Source organism: Musca vetustissima, unplaced genomic scaffold (genome assembly GCF_032173495.1).
Source record: "Musca vetustissima isolate MV318-11 ecotype Yass unplaced genomic scaffold, APGP_CSIRO_Mvet_v1 utg9388, whole genome shotgun sequence".
NCBI classification, from domain to species: Eukaryota; Metazoa; Arthropoda; class Insecta; order Diptera; family Muscidae; genus Musca; species Musca vetustissima.
Window position 1 is genome coordinate 32896 of NW_026873495.1, and position 18583 is coordinate 51478.

An 18583-nucleotide genomic window follows, 5' to 3' on the forward strand; every position below is an offset into this window, starting at 1 on the left:
AGTACTGAGGATTTATTTTCCAATAGAAAAAAAATAATTCAGAAATGGGGATATATTTTTTTCAATTTCAGTTGAAAAAAAAAATCCTCAGATGTAAGGATTGAGTTTTCCTCATAGAAAAAATCCTTAGCATTTCCTTAGATCTGAAGATTGCCTGAGGATTGATTTTTATACCCTTCACCACACTGTGGTATTATGACTTTGTGCATATGTTTGTAACAGGCAAAAGTAATCGAGATAGACCCATGGTTGCTTTTGAGAATATGCATAGAATCACTTTCTGAGTCGATTTATGCATGTCCGTCTGTCCGTCCGTCCGTCCATGTATTTTTGTTAACAAAGTACAGGTCGCATTTATGATCCGATTTGGATGAAATTTGGCACAGGTCACTTAATTGGCCCAAGGACGAACCCTATAGAAATTGGAGAAAATCGGTCCACGTTTAGGCATAGCTCCCATATAAGGGTACCCCCTAATTTTCGGTATTTTGAGGTTATTTAGCACGTTTTTTAACTGAATTCGCTGAATTTTGGTATTTTGAGTTCTTATTGCGTAGCAAATCTCCCTACTAAAAATTATAAATATAGGTCCATTTTTTCGGATAGTCCCCATATAAGGGTAGCCCAAGTTTTCGGTATTTTGGGGGTTTTGATCGCATTTTTGGACCGAATTCGCTGTAATTTGGTACTTTGTGTTCTTATTGGGTAGCAAATTTCCCTACTAAAAATTATAAATATAGGTCAATTTTTTCGGATAGTCCCCATATAAGGGTACCCACAATTTTCGGTATTTTGGGGTTCTTGAGCTTGTTTTATAACTGAATTCTCTGAAATTTTTTACATTGGGTTCTTATTGGGTACCAAATTACTCCAAAAATTTATAAATATAAGTCCAGTTTTTCTGGTAGTCCCCATATAACGGTACCCCCAAATTTTTGGTATTTTGGGGATTCTGATCGTATTTTTCGACCGAATTGACTGTAAGTACGTCGAGTTCTTATTAGGTAGCAAATCTCTCCACTATAAATTATAAATATAGGTCAATTTATTCGGGTAACCCCCATATAAGAGTTACCCCCAATTTTCGGTATTTTGGGGTTCTTGAGCGCGTTTTTCATACCAAATTCTTTGTAATTTGGTTGTTTATACCCTTCACCACACTGTGGTACAGGGTATTATGTCTTTGTGCATATGTTTGTAACAGGCAAAAGGAATCAAGATAGACCCATGGTTCCTTTTGAGAATATGCATATAATCACTTTTTAAGTCGATTTATGCATGTCCGTCCGTCCATCCGTCTGTCTGTCCATGTTAAATTGTTAACAAAGTACAGGTCGCATTTATTATCCGAATTGGATGAAATTTGGCATACCTCACTTATTTGGCCCAAGGACGAACCCTATTGAAATTGGGAAAAATCGGTTCAGATTTAGATATAGCTCCCATATATATTTTCGTCCGATTTAAGGTAAATGGTGCACCAAAGTCTCTATATATCTTTCGATTTGCACGAAATTTGGCACAGCGTACTTAATTAGGCCTAGAATGGTGTATGCTAAGTTTCATAAAAATCGGTTCCGATTTATATATAGCTCCCATATAAATTTTCGTCCGATTTAAGGTAAATGGTGCACCAATGTCCCTAAATATCTTTCGATTTGCACGATTAATTAGACTAGAATGATGTGTGCTAAGTTTCGTGAAAATCGGTTCAGATTTAGATATAACTCCCATATATATTTTCGTCCGATTTAAGGAAAATTGTGTACCAAAGTCTCTGTATACCTTTCGATTTCCACGAAATTTGGTACAGCGTACTGAATAAAGTCTAGAATGATGTGTGTTAAGTTTCGTGAAAATCAAAAATGCGACGTCTGTTAAGATTCATCTGTTGAATTTACCCAAAGTGGTGAAGGGTATCATATAGTCGTCCCGTCCGACTTTACCACTTTCCTTACTGGTTTTCTATAGAAAATAAATGCCTCAGAACTGAGGAATGATTTTTTTTTTCTTTCTTTTCAAAACTGAGGTTTGAAAATGCTCAGAAAATTCTTCAAACTAAGCATTGACTTTTCTATGAAAAATCCCTTAGAAGTTAGGATTAATTTTTCTTTATAGGAAATATTCATCAGAATTGAGGATTGATTTTTTTTTCAGTGAAAACACAGATATACTATTTATTGATTTTATTTTCTATAGACAAAAATCCTCAGAACAGAGAATTGATATATTGATATATTGATTTTTTCTATAAAAAAACTTAAAATTCTCCTAATGACTGAAGCAATTGAGTTTTTACAGAACACACATATTATCAAAATCTGTACTTCTTATCGTGATTCCATTCGACATACATATTAATTTGTGATATTAGATTTTTTGATTCATAACTACAATAGGCTTATCTCTCTTCTAAACACCGATTATATTGTTTTACTATCAAACATGATCGACACTAAAAATTCATCGTATATGTTTACAAACAAACCTCAAGATTATTTCTTTAAACATTTGTTGTTTGATATTTTCGGATTTTATCAGTTAAATTGGAAATTTCTCCAAAATGTTTGTGGCCATTCGAAAATCAACATAGTTTAGTTTAGATTTCGGTGGTGTATAGATCGAGAGTGATTTGAAAACACATCCAAAAATTTGTTCATAAATAATCGTTAATTAAAAACGTTTCCGATAACCAATATGTTTGATATTCTTGCGGAATGTTCTCAAAACCAACTCCAGGCAATGTTGGATGTGCTCAGACCTCTTTTGCCTTCCAGCATACAACAGTATAGTTGCATCTACAGTTATCTATATCATTATGACAAAATTTGTGATAATCGTGACTCGTTAATATCCGATGCTTGGAATATACGTTTCTATACACATCGAAGTGGTGACCCGATTAATTGTACTTTGATTTCTATAACTGGCCATAAGGTGAGAAAAATCAAAAATAAGGATGAAAAAACTCTAACTATAAAATAAATGGTTGGATTTTTTAAAGAATATTTTTTCAAGGACTAGGTTAGTGGCACTAATTGTCCTTTTTTCAACTTAATGCAATTACAGGTACCTGCGCTCACATACACCGAGGATTATTTGTAGATATAATTGCACAGTCAGGTAACGGTACAAATTCAAAAATATGTTTTTGGTTGTACAGGCAAATATTTCTAATTTAAAAAATACAAGGTCATATCTTTCGTTTCATCGTTTAGATTCATTAGGTCTCTAATTTTGTCTATCGATTCGAAAATAACATCAGTTTAGTTTAGAATTCGGTTAAGTGTAGTTCGCAAACGATATCGAAGAACATAATTGAAAATATTTAAAAAAATATATTTTTTCAACATTGGATTCATAAATAATCGTTTTAATTAACTTTTCCGGTAACCATTATGTCTGATATCCTAGTGGAATGTTCTCAAAACCAACTCCGGGCAATGTTGGATGTGCTCAGGCCCCTTTTGCCTTCTAGCATACAACAATATAGTTGCATCTCCAGTTTTCTTTATCATTTTGACAAAATCTGTGATAACCGTGAATCGCTAATATCCGAGGGTTGGAATCTACGGTTCTATACACATCGTAGTGGTAACCAGGATAATTGTACTTTAATTTCTTTGACGGGCCATAAGGTAAGAATAATATGATTTTAAGATTGCCAATGTCGGTAGAAGGAATTTTTAAGAGATTTTTTAAAGAACATTTTTGAGGATTACCAGAACCACAATTTTCATTTTGTAATGAATATTTTTTAGGGACACTCAAAGTCAAAAGTGTTTATTTTTAAAGAATATTTTCTCAATGACTGTTAGATCCCCATGCTTAGAGTTTTTAAAAGAAAAGTCCTTATTTTTGATGGCGGGCATGATAACTCCTCACTGGAACATCGGAATCCGAAAAAAACTTTTCAAGGACGAACAGAGCCACAAAAACATATTTTGACAAGATTATTATTATTTTTTTTTTGAAGTGCAAATTTTTAAGAATTGTTTATCAGTGGTTTATAAGGCCCACCAGAGCGGAGATTTTTTATACAATATATCTTCAAAGTCTAAGTTCTACCAGAGCGGGGACTTCAAGGTACCACTCCTTCTGGTACCTCCCCCACAAATGAAATAAAATGTTTCAATAATTGTTAATTCAATTTCAGGCGAATGTTCGATTTGAACTAAACCTTACACAACCTACTCGTATTATCTTTACCAAGCCAAGATGAAGTCCGATCATGGCCCACTCTTTCTAGCACCTCCCCCTTAAAGTGGTTAAAATTGTGCAAAAAAAAAAAAATAATAATAATAATAATAATCGAACTATCCGCGAAAGTAATGTCCGATTTGAACCAAAATTTCCAGTTTCTATTACCTTTACAAAGCCTACATTAAGTTCTCTCCTAGAAACGGTCAGTATTTTACAAACTTGTAAATTGTATTAAACTGAAGCAACGAAGACCTCCTCAAACTGTAGACTGATGGTATATAGTCGGCAACACCGACTGACACTTTTTTATACCCTCCACCATAGTATGGAGGGTATATTAGTTTTGTTTTTCCGTTTGTAACGCATCGAAATCATTTCCGACCCCATAAAGTATATATATTCTTGATCAGCGTAAAATTCTATGACGATTTAGCCATGTCCGTCTGTCTGTTGTAATCACTCTAGCGTCTAAACGAATTGAGATAGAGCCTCAAAATTTAGCATAGAGTCGTATTTTGTCTCCAGGCAGGTCAAGTTCGAAGATGGGCTATATCGGTCCACGTTAAGGCATAGCTCCCATATAAGGGTACCCCCCAATTTTCGGTATTTTGAGGTTCTTGAGCGCGTTTTTTAACCGAATTCGCTGAAATTTGTTACTTTGAGTTCTGATTGGGTTCCAAATATCCCTACTAAAAATTATAAATATAGGTCAATTTTTTCTGGTACCCCCCATATAACGGTACCCCTCAATCCTCGCTATTTTGGGGTTCTTGAGCGTGTTTTTCAACCGAATTTGCTGAAATTTGCTACATTGGGTTCTTATTGGGTACTAAATGTCTCCACAAAAAATTATATATATAGGTCCACTTTTTCTGGTAGCCCCCATATAACGGTACCTCCTAATTTTCAATATTTTGGGGATTTTGATTGTATTTTTCCGCCGAATTAGCTGTAATTTAGTATTTTGAGTTCTTAATAGGTCCCAAATCTCTCCACAAAAAAATTATGAATATAGGTCAATTTTTCCGGATAGCCCCCATATAAGGGTACCCCCAATTTTCGGTATTTTGGGATTCTTGAGCGCGTTTTTCAACCGATTTTGCTGCAAATTGGTATTTTGTAGTCGTATATGGTACCAAATCTCCCTTCCAAAAATTATTAATATTCGCCCCCATTTTGGGGTAGTCCCCATTCCGCGTTTTGAGTTTGGTTCTAAGTCTCTGATGTAATCATTTCACCTGTGGAGGATATCGAGATAAACAAGTAGAACGCAAGGTTCGATAATGAACTATATCCCGCATTTAGACCTAGCCCCTGTATGGAGGTTCCAGAAGAAGTGGACCGATATTCCCCATTTTCGAATTTGAACTAAGATTGGAAGAAATAATAAGATGGACAAAGTTTGGATGAAATCTAAATTTTTTGAAACGGATTTGGTCCAAAGAAACATGGGGTCTAAAACCAATATTTCGATTAGCCACATTTTCACCGTGTTAAAGTGTATACACCCTACCGATAGCGATAAATCTGAGAGTATAATTATCCATTAAAAATTTCTGAATTTTTTATTTTTGTTTACATAATCCCTTTTTAGAAATGTCGGTATAGGTCCACTTTTTGGTACGTTCCCTATATTTTCATTTCTGTACCTGTCAGTATATCTTTGGTGGAGGGTATCCAAAGTTCGGCCCGGCCGAACTTAACGCTTTTTTACTTGTTACTTGTTAATTCGTACTTTATAGTGGGGTGTTTCAGCCAATGCAAAGATAACGATGCTTTTGTCAAAGTTTTGTCAGAACCACAAATGTTTATTTTTTAACTATAGCCTGTCTATTTCATCCCTTACAGGATTACATTGTAACCTGTTTCACCCTTCAAGAGTCGCAAGAAGAGCTCAAAGAGTGCCTGCTAAAAACCAATCGAATCGAATGGAATCTCAAACGGATGTATGTCGTATGTGATGAGAAACTGTTTCAAACTGTCAATGAGATTGCCTGCCAAAAAGTGCCACACAATTGGATATATTTACCCTATGACAAATTAATATATGCGAGTAAGGATACTATTCAAGCTTTACAGTTAAATGAGTAAGTACCTAATGATAAGAAAATGAAATATAAATTAACTCTTGTTGCCTCTTGCAGGGATTCTATCGATGATGATTTACATCTTGCCGAATTAGATGCGGAAAAACATGCAAATATTGTTAACGAATATTGGCAGTATAAGCACGATCAGTCATTGGCGTATATCCATCAGTGTATTGCCTTTAATGGTGGCATTGGACTATTTCGTGGTAATGAAGATCAACCGATTGCTTGGATGACAGCAAATGAATGTTTGGCACCGGGGTAATTAGCTTGAATTTTAATTTATTTTTGGAAGTTGGCACTGTTCAAATGAAAATTTATATAGGACTAGAATAAAATACCAGTTGGTCTTGTTCGAATTGCAGGCGGTCTTTTTATAGAAAAATCGAAAATCGTATTTAAGAAGTCCATGCCGGGGACCAGAAGACCTTCTCATAGAAGAACTGAAGTCTTTATCGTAGAGGTATAGATGGTCTTATTAGAGAAGACCGGAGAAACCAGAGTGGTTGTAAATTTGCATCCCGAGTACTTTATTGAAACTTCTTCCCAGAAAATTTTATCCAGCCTACCTGTAATTTGGAATTTTTGGCAGATCACATGCATTGAAATAGTGATCTGATCGATTTGTGGAATTTTAAAAGCTTAATTATTACTAATACCAAAATACTAATAACTAATTTATGTAACATGCTCTCTTTCAGGTTCCGTTATACACTGCCCTCGGACAGACGAAAAGGCTACAGTGAGTTGGTAATGAAGGCATATCTTAAACGCCTTGTGAAAATTCATCAAAGTGATCTCTATTTTATGGTCTCCGAACATAATGAAGCATCACTAAGTTTACATAAAAAATTGGGCTTTGAAGTTGTCAGCCGTATCAATTGGCTAGAGAAACCATGAGGAATATATCTTAATTTTAATATAGAGATAAATAAAAATAATAACAATTAATTAAAAAGTAAACAAATTACAAGTAATTTTTATTATTGAAAATTATAATTTTTATTTTTTGCATTTTAAAAATATGTTTATTAAAAAAAACAAAAATTCGATCGGGCTGAACATCTACAATCAACCGGCAAACTTACTTAAGAGCTACAGTGAGTCACAGTCAAAAGTATCCGCATGGTTTTTTTAAATAACAAGTGAAAAAGCGTTAAGTTCGGCCGGGCCGAATTTTGGATACTCTCCACCATAGATATACTGACAGGTACTAGAAATTAAAATAAAGGGAACATACCAAAAAGTGGACCTATACCGACATGTCTAAAAACGGATTATGTAAACCATAATACAAATTTCAAAAATTTTTAATTGATAATTCAAATTCGAAGTTGGGGAATATCGGTCCACTCCTTCAGAAACCTCCACACAGGGGCTAGGTCTAAATGCGGTTATAGTTCATTATCGAACCTTACGTTCCAATTTTTTATCTCGCTATCCTCCGCAGGTGCAATAATTACAATAGAGTCTTAGAACCGAACTCAAAACGTGGAACAAATCAGATAACTATTTTAATATAAAAAGGGGGTTATATGGGGACTACCCCAAAAAGGGGGCGAATATTAATAATTTTTGGTAGAGAGATTTGTTACCATATACGACTACAAAACACCAAATTGCAGCAAATTCGGGGGGATATGGGGTATATCCGAAAAAATGGATCTATATTCATAATGTTTTGTGGAGAGATTTGGTACCTATTAAGAACTCAAAATACTAAATTACAGCTAATTCGGCGGAAAAATACAATCAAAACCCCCAAAATACTGAAAATTGGGAGGTACCGGTATATGGGGGCTACCAGAAATAGTGGACCTATATTTATAATTTTTTGTGGAGACATTTAGGACCCAATAAGAACCCAATGTAGCAAATTTCAGCGAATTCGGCCGAAAAACGCGCACAAGAACCCCAAAATACCGAAAATTGGGGGGTACCCTTATATGGAGGCTACACGCAAAAATGGACCTATATACATAATTTTTGGTAGAGAGATTTGGTACATATTAAGAACTCAAAATACTTAATTACAGCCAATTCGGTAGAAAAATACGACCAAAACCCCCAAAATACTGAAAATTAGGAGGTACCGTTATATGGGGGCTACCAGAAAATATTGACCTATACTTATATTTTTTTGTGGAGACATGTAGTATCCAATAAGAACTCAATGTACCAAATTTCAGCGAATTCGGCTGAAAAACGCGCTCAAGAACCCCAAAATACAGAATTTTGGCGGGCACCCTTATATGGGAGCTATGCCTAAATGTGGACCGATATATCCCATTTTGACCTGCCTGCAGACAAAAGACAACCCTATGCAAAATTTCAGCACCCTATCTCAATTCCATCAGAAGATAGCGTGATTACAACAGACGGACAGACTGACGGACATGGCTAGATCGTCTTAGAATTTTACCCTGATCAAGAATATATATACTTTATAGGGTCGGAAATGAATATTTCGATGAGTTACAAACGGAATGACAAAATTAATATACCCTCCATACTATGGTGGAGGGTATAAAAATGCGATGAGTGCTTGTTAATCAACGAATTAAATTTTATTCCTTTTTAATGCCAACATGGTCATTTTAACTTAAAATTAATGAAATGGTAGTCGGGGCCGACTGGATAGAAGAGCGTATCTTTGGAAACCTATTGCAATGGAATCAGCAGAAATAAACTTCACAGACATTAAACTGAACTTACGTCAGTATGCCATGTAAAATTTTGTCTTATTTGGACAAATATTGGGAGTTTAATGCATCATTTACATAAAATATGTGTCGATAATCAGGTCTTGACATATGAAATTCAAATAATATATATCTACTAGCTGCGTATTAAATATAAGCTCTAAAACATTTGGGCAACATTGGGTCACAAAATCTCTATCATAACAGTACTGATATTTATTTACTGCCCCGACTTTCGATGCAATGAATAATGAGCGGGATATTTATATAGAAGATATACCGACAATTGTTATCAATGATGATCTTGTAACACGCAACGCACCAAAAATACTAAATTTCCTCAAATCTTCGTGATCAAGGTGGAACTCTTTTAAAGCGAATATATAGATGTAATTATAACCAGTAACGAAAGTATTAAAGTCGGACAGGGCCGACTATATGATACCCTTCACAACTTTGGGTATATTCAACAGATGAATCCTAGCAGGCGTCTCATTTTTAAAGGACCAGTAAAATAAAAGTGGATCCACAAACATGTCATTCTGCAACCGATACTAAATTTTTCATTTGGTCAGAAATAGAAGCTATATCTAAATCTGAACCGATTTCAGGAAACTTAACACACATCATTTTAGACCTAATTCATTACGCTGTGCCAAATTTCGTGCAAATCGAACGATTTTAAGGGACTTTGGTGCACCATTTACCTTAAATCGGACGAAAATATATATGGGAGCTATATATAAATCTGAACTGATTTTCTCCAATTTCAATAAGGTTCATCCTTGGGCCATATAAGTGAGTTGTGTCAAATTTCATCCAAATCAAATCATAAATGCGACCTGTTCATGGTTTATAATTTAACATCAACAGGCGGACTGACGGACAGATCGACTCAGAAAGTGATTCTATGCATATTCTCAAAAGGAACCAAAAGGTATGTCTCGTTTCCTTATGACAGCCACAGGTATGTTTTGGTTTCTGAACTTCTAAAATCGGTAAACTTGAGAATTACAGTGAGTCACAGTCATAAGTATCCACTTTGTTTTTATACCCTACACTACTATGTTGTCAGGTTATTATAGCTTTGTGCAACACCAACAGTTTGCAATGGTCCAAGACCCACCATTCTATCTTGCATGAAAGATGGGTTCTGGCCAATGAAGACCCCTATTGTTTTTGGTAAAGATCGGTTAATATTTAGGGGGTAAAAAGGACCAAAAGCTTTATTTTTGTCTGATAATTTCGACCTCTGGAGCGAAAGAAATTCCAGAGTTCGAAATTATGACCAAAACATTAAATGGAGAAGGGGATCGGACCAAAGAATAAGCATACTTGTTTTGATAAAGATCTGCCAATATTTAGCGAATCTAATGGACCCTGGCTTTTGTGTAAAAAATTACAAAATTTGTATGCTACATCGAGAAAAGTTCGTAGAGGAGTGGTTGATTTTTAAATTGATACCAATTATATTGTCGTATGTACTCGGATGTGCGAGTTAAACTTAAATATTTGCAGTTGCTTGCGTATTCATATATTATTTAGTAACCCATTACAACACTAGAAGGCGGAAATATTGCGCTGATCGCTTTGAAATGTTCCACGAGGTTCTAGTTATGGTCAAGGACAACGCCTATAATTTTCGGTGATGATCAGATAATAATTTTGGGATGATATGGATCGAAAACTTAATTTATTTGAGCTTTTTTCGAGTCGATCTATAGACCATCACAAATAATTTGAAGGGCTGTACTGAATATTAGTGATATTCGCAAAATATGTCAGTGTAAGGAGGAGATGCTGTTGACACCTAATCGGCAAGAGGGTGTAAATATTACGAAACATTGCCCAGGCTCGGAATAAACAACCGCAGAAAGTTAAAATTCCGTGGTAGTTGTGTAGAGTATGACATGGTCGGCCCGTCCAACTATACTGTTCCGCTCACTGGTTTATATTGTTTCAAAATTAATCTCAGAAACCTATTGATATTATTTAACATAACGAACCTTAGACATAACGAACTTCTTCTATAAGGAACTCATTTACTTGGTCCCTACAGGTTCGTTATAAACATACTTGACTGTATTATAAGCAGACTAATCTACACGTTTTATTGTCGATAAATGTCATCTTTCCAGAGATATAATTTCTCAACATTGGGAGAACACACTCACACACACACACACTCAAATAAACATTTGTTTACATAAATTTGATTAACAGTCTTACTATCAACAGCTGATTAGACCAATTGGGGGTAAACAGAACGATAGAAAAACTTTCTAGATAATATTTTATTTCAGAAAATAGTTGATAACATAACTGTTAGTCTCGTTGTAGCCATCGAATGGGTAAGATATCGGCATTTGAAAAAAATCTATTTTGCAGTCAACATGTCTGACGGTGATATTTTGGTTGAATGTACCAAATCCCAATTGGTGTCGATGTTAGGCGTACTCAAACCCCTTTTGCCGCGTCGCGTTCAACAATACAATTTCATTCACAGTTATCTCTATCATTATGACAATATCCAGAGGAATCGTCATGAATTAAAATCGGATCGTTGGAATGTTCGATTCTATACACATCGGAATGGTGAACCGAATAATTGTACTCTAATTACAATCAATGGGTATCGGGTAAGTTTAGTAAAATAAATCTATGGAATATTAGATCCACAAACCTGGATTTTTAAAATAATATTAGAGCAAATAATTTGGTTTTTATAGAGATTAATCATTCAAGGATTATCAGAGCTAAGGCGTGGGTTTTATTAAAACCTTTTCTCAGGTGCTGTCAGAGTCATTATCGTTCGTATTCTAAAAATATTGTTTGAAGGATTATTGGAGCCATAAACTTGTATTAAATACGATGTTTTTTTTTCAAAGATTATCAAGGCCACAAGAATTTTAAAAGGCATATTTTATCAAAGACCATCAGAGCACCAAGCGTTGATTTTTTTGAAATAATATTTTTTATGAACTAGCTGGCATCCAATCGTGGATTTTATGTGGAATGTTTTTTTGAAGAACTATCAGAGTCATGAGTGTGCAATTTTATAAAGAATAGTTTCCAAGGACATCAGTGATATGAGATGGACAAAGATATAAGATGAACAGGATTGTTTTATTCAAATTTTATTATGTATCATTTTAATTACCAGATCTCTTCTATCTTATCAATGATTTGTAAAAAAATTAAATTAGTTAAATATTATTTCAAGAACTATAAGAGCCATAACTGGCTCTTTTTTATAATACCCTTTTTATACCCTACACAACTATGTTGTCAGGGTATTATAGTTTTGAGCAGCCCCAAAAGTTTGTAACGCCGCGAAATATTGGTCCTAGACCCACCTTTATGTATACCGATCGCCATATCTCGACTAGCTGAGTCGATCTAGATATGTGTGTCCGTCCGTCCGTCTGTCCATTATAATTTGTAAACACGATACAGGCCACAGTTATGGACCAATCTTCATGAAATTTTGCATGTAGGTTGGTTTCTGGCCAATGAAGACCCCTATTGTTTGGGAAAGATCTTTTAATATTTAGGAGATGAGATGGACCAAATACTAAATTTTTGTCGGTTTTTCTGGTCGCTACAGAGGCCGCAATAATTGCCCGAACATAGTGAAATTTTCCATGAAGAAGGGGATCGGGCCAAAGAATAAGCATGCCTGTATTGATAAAGATCGGTCAATATTTAGCGGGTCAAATGGACCCTGACTTTTGTGTGAAAAATTACAAAATTTGTATTCTATAGCGTATATATTCACCCCTGAAGGACATAGACCCGAGAAGTTTATATTATATCCAAGAGGAGTGGTTGACCTTTAAATTAATACCAATTATATTGTTGTATGTGCTCGGATGTGGGAGCTACGCCTAAATATTTACAGGTATCTCCGTATTCGTATATTAGTTAGTAACCCATTATCACTCTCGAGAGCGGTACTATGGCGTTGACCGCTTTGAAATGTTCCATGAAGTTCCAGTTATGGTCAAGAACAACGCCTATAATTTTCGGTGATGATCAGATAATAATTTTGGAATGAAGTGGACCGAAAACTTAATTTATTGTGTTATTTTCGAGTCGATCTATAGACCACAAATGAAAGCCGAACATCACAACACAACCCACGGTGAAGGGAATCGGGACAATAGCTATACTGAATACTAGAAATATTCGGAAAATATGTCAGTGTGAGGAAGAGGTGCTGTTTACCTCTAATCTTGCAAGAGGGTGCAAATATCATGAAATATTGCCCAGGCTCGGAATAAACATCCGCAGAATATTTGAATTCCGTGTAGTTGTGTAGGGTATCTTTATTCGGCCCCTTCACCACACTGTGCTCACTGGTTTTATAAAGGGTATTATATCTTTGTAATAGTCAAAAGGAAACGAGATAGACACATGGTCCCTTTTGAGAATATGCATAGAATCACTTTCTGAGTTGATTTATGAATGTCCGTCTGTCAGTCACTCCATGTACTCTTCTGACACTTTTGAAATTGGAGAAAATCGTTTCAGATTTAAATATAGCTCCCATATATATTTTCGTCCGATTTTATTTATTTGGTCCACCAAACTCCCAATACGTATCCGATTGAGACAAAATTTTAGACAGCGTACTGAATTAAGTCCAGTTTGATGTCTTAGATAAAGCTCCTATATATAGTTTAGTCCGATTTTACATAAATGGTGGACCAAACTTCCAAGGATTGTCCAAATGAGACAAAAATTTTCCACAGCATACAGAATTAAGGTCAGTTTGATGTCAGTGAATTTTTGTTGTAATCGGTTCAGATTTAGATATAGATTTCATACACCAGAAAATCCAGTCTGCCCGATTGACATGCAATTTTCATTTCTTTTTCATACCCTTCACCACCCTGTGGTACAGGGTATTATGTCTTTGCGCATATGTTTGTAACAGGCAAAAGGAATCGAGATAGACCCATGGTTCCTTTTGAGAATATGCATAGAATCACTTTCTGAGTCGATTTACGCATGTCCGTCTGTTCGTCCGTCCATGTATTTTTGTTATGAAATTTGGCACAGTTTACTTATTTGGCCCAAGGACGAACCCTATTGAAATTGGAGAAAATCGGTTCAGATTTAGATATAGCTCCCATATCTAGTTTCATCCGATTTTTTGTGAATGATGCACCAAAATCCCAATATTTGTCCAATTGAGACAAAATTTTGCACACAGTACTGAATTAGGTGCAGACTGTATCTGCGAAGTTTTGTTAAAATCGGTTCAGATTAAGACATAGCTCCCATATATAGTTTCGTCCGATTTTTTGTGAATATTTGTGTGATTGACACAAAAGAGTTCTGAATTGGGTCCAGACTAATGTATGCGAAGTATATATTAGCATATATTTTATGTATCCAAAGTGGTGATGGGTATCATATAGTCGGCCCCGTCATACTTTTGAACTTTCCTTACTGGTTTTTTTATTGGTTTAAACATCTATGTAGACCACAAATTTAATGTTGCCCGTTTCCATTTCAATGGTCTTCCAAAGATGCTAGTTCACTTCTATCTTCAGGATATTATACACATTGTCATATCTTATATTTAACCAAAATAGGGAAGGGTATCGGCCCGACCGACTTTTGATCTTTCCTTACTGTTTAAGAATATATTTAAATATTTTGCTTTTCTGGGTTCCACAGGACTACTTTTTACTTTGTTTTACTCTGCAAGAATCAGGACATGAACTAAAGGAATGCTTAGAGTCAACCAATCGCATTAACTGGAAAAATAATAATCTCTTGCTGATGTGCGATGAAAATCTCTATGAAATAGTGAAAAATGTGGCTTGTCAAAAAGTTCCAGCCGATGAGTGGATCTTTCCCACCTATGAACATGCCATGTTGATAACCAAGGATAAAATTGCCAAATTAGAAATAAATAAGTAAGCATTAGTTTCCAAAAATAATATCATCAAACCATTTCACATGATTAGAAATTCAAAATATATTTACATTTATTTTTTAGCAAATTACCACCTGACCTATATGTGGCCCCATTGGATCATAATAAACACACAGAAACAGTGAATTCTCATTGGTTTATGAAGCATCCGAATTCATTGGAATTAATACGTAAATGTATTGAACTGAATGGTGGACTTGGTCTATTTCGCCAGGGTGTGGAACAACCCATTGCATGGATATCAACCAATGAATTTTTAAATCCAGGGTAAGTTTAAATAAAAAAAATTTTATAGAATAAATTTTAAAATATTTTTTTTTAGATTTCTCTATACCCTCGAGTCTGAAAGAGGTCATGGCTATGGTCAGATGATGTTGAAATTAGAATTAAAACGTCTCCTAAATATTCATGGTTTGGATTTAATCACAATTGTTGGCGATGAAAACCTACAATCCAAGGCATTACACCACAAACTGGGATTTGAAAGCGTTTGTAAAATCCGATGGATTGCCAAAGTGCAACATAATCACTAGTTTTTATACATAAATATGTTTATAAGTTATCATTAAAGTATATTTAGGTGTACAATAAATAAAAAACAATATTTCACTAACAGTGGTGAGCTTTCTCAATGTTTGCCATTCTGTGACCCCTCAATTCTCGGTTTCAAAAAAGTACATTTTGTTTGTATACCCTACACAACTATGTTGTCAGGGTATTATAGCTTTGTGCATCCCCAAAAGTTTGTAACGCCGCGAAATATTGATCCTAGACCCACCTTTAAGTATACCGATCATCATATCTCGACTAGCTGAGTAGATCTAGACATGTGTGTCCGTCCGTCCGTCTGTCCATTAAAATTTGTAAACACGATAAAGGCCACAGTTATGGACCAATCTTCACGAAATTTTGCATGTAGGATGGGTTCTGGCCAATGAAGACCCCTATTGTTTTTGGAAAAGATCGGTTAATATTTGAGGGACCAAAAACTTTATTTTTGTCGGTTTTTCTGGTCGCTCCATAGGCAGTAATTATGATCCAAACACCGCGATTTTTTGCATGGAGAAGGCGATCGGGCCAAGGAATAAGCATGCCTGTTTTGATAAAGATCGGTCAATATTTAGCGGGTCAAATGGACCATGATTTTTATGTAAAAAATTACAACATTTGTATTCTATAGCTTATATGTTTACCCATGAAGACTAAAGACCCAAGAAGATGATAGCATATCAAAGAGGAGTGGTCGACCTTTAAATTGATGCCAATTATATGGTCGTATGTACTCAGATGTGGGAGTTACACTTAAATATTTACAGTTGCTCACGTACTGAGATATTATTTAGTAACCCAATACCACACTGGAGGGCGGAAATATAGAGTTGATCGCTTTGAAATGTTCCATGAGGTTCCGGTAGTTGTCAAGGACAACGACTATAATTTTCGGTGATGATCAGATAATAATTTTGGGATGAAGTGGACCGAGAACTTATTTTTTCGAGTCGATCTATAGTCCACAATTACAAACCGAACATCACAACACAACCCACGGTCAAGAGAATCTGGACAAGTAATTAGAAGGACTGTACTGAATATTAGTAATATTCGAAAAATATGTCAGTGTAAGGAAGAGGTGCTGTTGACCTCTAATCGGGCAAGAGGGTGAAATATCACGAAATATTGTCAGGCTCACGAAATATTGCCACGAAATATTGCTTTGTGCAGCCCCAAGAGTTTGTAACACAGCGAAATATTGGTCCTTCAAGTATACCGATCGTCATATCTCGACTAGTCGATCTAGACATGTGTGACCGTCCGTCTGTCCATTCCATTTTGTAAACACGATACTGGCCACAGTTATGGACCATTCTTCACGATTGGATGGGTTCTATCCAATGAAGACCTCTATTGTTTTTGGTAAAATCGATTAATATTTAGGGGATGAAATGGACCAAATACTTAATTTTTGTCGGATTTTTGGTCGCTTCAGAGGCCGCAATTATGGCCCCAACAAATTGTACATGGAGAAGGGGATCCGGCCAAAGAATAAGCATGCCTGTTTTAATATAGATCGGTCATTATTAAGCGGGTCAAATGCGGAAAATTACAAAATTTTTATTCTACTTCATGTATATACCAATTATATTGTCGTATGTACTCGGATGTAGCTATTACACTTAAATATTTACAAGTGCTTACGTATTCAGATATTAATTAGTAACCCTTTATCACACTGGAGGGCAGAAATATAACGCTGAATTTTCCATGAGGTTCCAACTTATTTTTGTACCATTCACCACACTGTGGTACAAGGTATTATGTCTTTGTGCATTTGTAAGATGCAAAATGAATCGAGATGGACCCATAGTTACTTTTGAGAATATTCATAGAATCACTTTCTGAGTCGATTTATGCTTGTCCGTCCATGTATTTTTGTGAACAAAGTACAGATCGCATTTATGATCCGATTTGGATAAAATTTGGCACAGGTTACTTATTTGTTTCAAGGACGAACCCTTTTGAAATTGGATGCCACGGTTGCTCAAATACGTCCATTTATATTCGGCTACCATATATTTTTTGCTCGATTTCATACAAATGATTGACATTAAATTTTTCATAAATTTCAGAATAGTATGTGCATGTGTTGTTTTAATTTAGTTCAAATATCGTCCAATTCCATTTCAATGGAGCTAAGTCAGTTCTATCTACATGATATTGTACATATGAGCATCTCTTTTATGTGCCCAAAGTGGTGTAGGGTATCATGTAGTCGGCACCGACCTACTTTTGAACTTTCCTTACTGGCTTTTTTTGTGTGTGTGTTTTTTTTCTCAGTCGTTCTATAGGCCCCACTAATAAGCCGAACATCACAACACAAGCCATGGTGAAGGGAATCTGGACAAGTAATTAGAAGGGCTGTACTGAATATTAGCAATATTCGGAAAATATGTCAGTGTAAGAAAGAGCTGCTGTTGACCTCTAATCGGGCAAGAGGGTGCAAATATCACGAAATATTACACAGGTTCGGAATATACATCTGCAGAAAGATAGAGTTCCGTGGTAGTTGTGTAAGGTGTCGTAGGGTCGGCCACGTCCGACTATACTGCTCCGCTCACCGGTTAAGAAATATATTTTAATATTTTATTTTTCTGTGTGTGATCACAGAACTACTTCTTACTTTGTTTTACCCTGCAAGAAAGTGGGGAGGAACTAAAGGAATGCTTGGAGAAACCCAGCCTCATTCACTGCAAAAATAATAATCTCATACTAAAGTGCGATGGAAATCTCTATGAAATGATGAAAGATGTAGCTTGTCGAAAAGTTCCAGACGATAAATGGATGTTTCCCACATTTGAACATGTCATGTTATTAACCAAGGAGAAAATTTCGAGACTAGAAATAATTGTGTAAGAATTATTTTCCAAAAGTAATATTTTCAAACGAACTGTATGAATATCGAAACATTTTTTTTTTAAGAAAATTAGCAACTGAATTATCATTGGTTTATGAAACATCCAAATTCTTTGGAATTAATACGTAAATGTATTGAACTGAATGGTGGACTTGGGCTATTCCGACAGGGTGCGGAACAACCAATCGCATGGATATCAACCAATGAGTTTTTAACTCCAACGTAT

General features: G+C 35.3%; 1 protein-coding gene across 1 annotated transcript; it reads left to right on the forward strand.

Moving 5' to 3' along the window:
• The first annotated feature begins 3398 nt into the window (after positions 1–3398).
• Positions 3399–7193, forward strand: LOC133325708 (uncharacterized). The gene is made up of 4 exons (XM_061534433.1): positions 3399–3638; positions 6052–6290; positions 6348–6554; positions 6995–7193. Exons 1-4 carry the CDS (start codon positions 3399–3401, stop codon positions 7191–7193), a joined length of 885 nt encoding a protein of 294 aa, XP_061390417.1.
• Positions 7194–18583: the final 11390 nt, after the last annotated feature.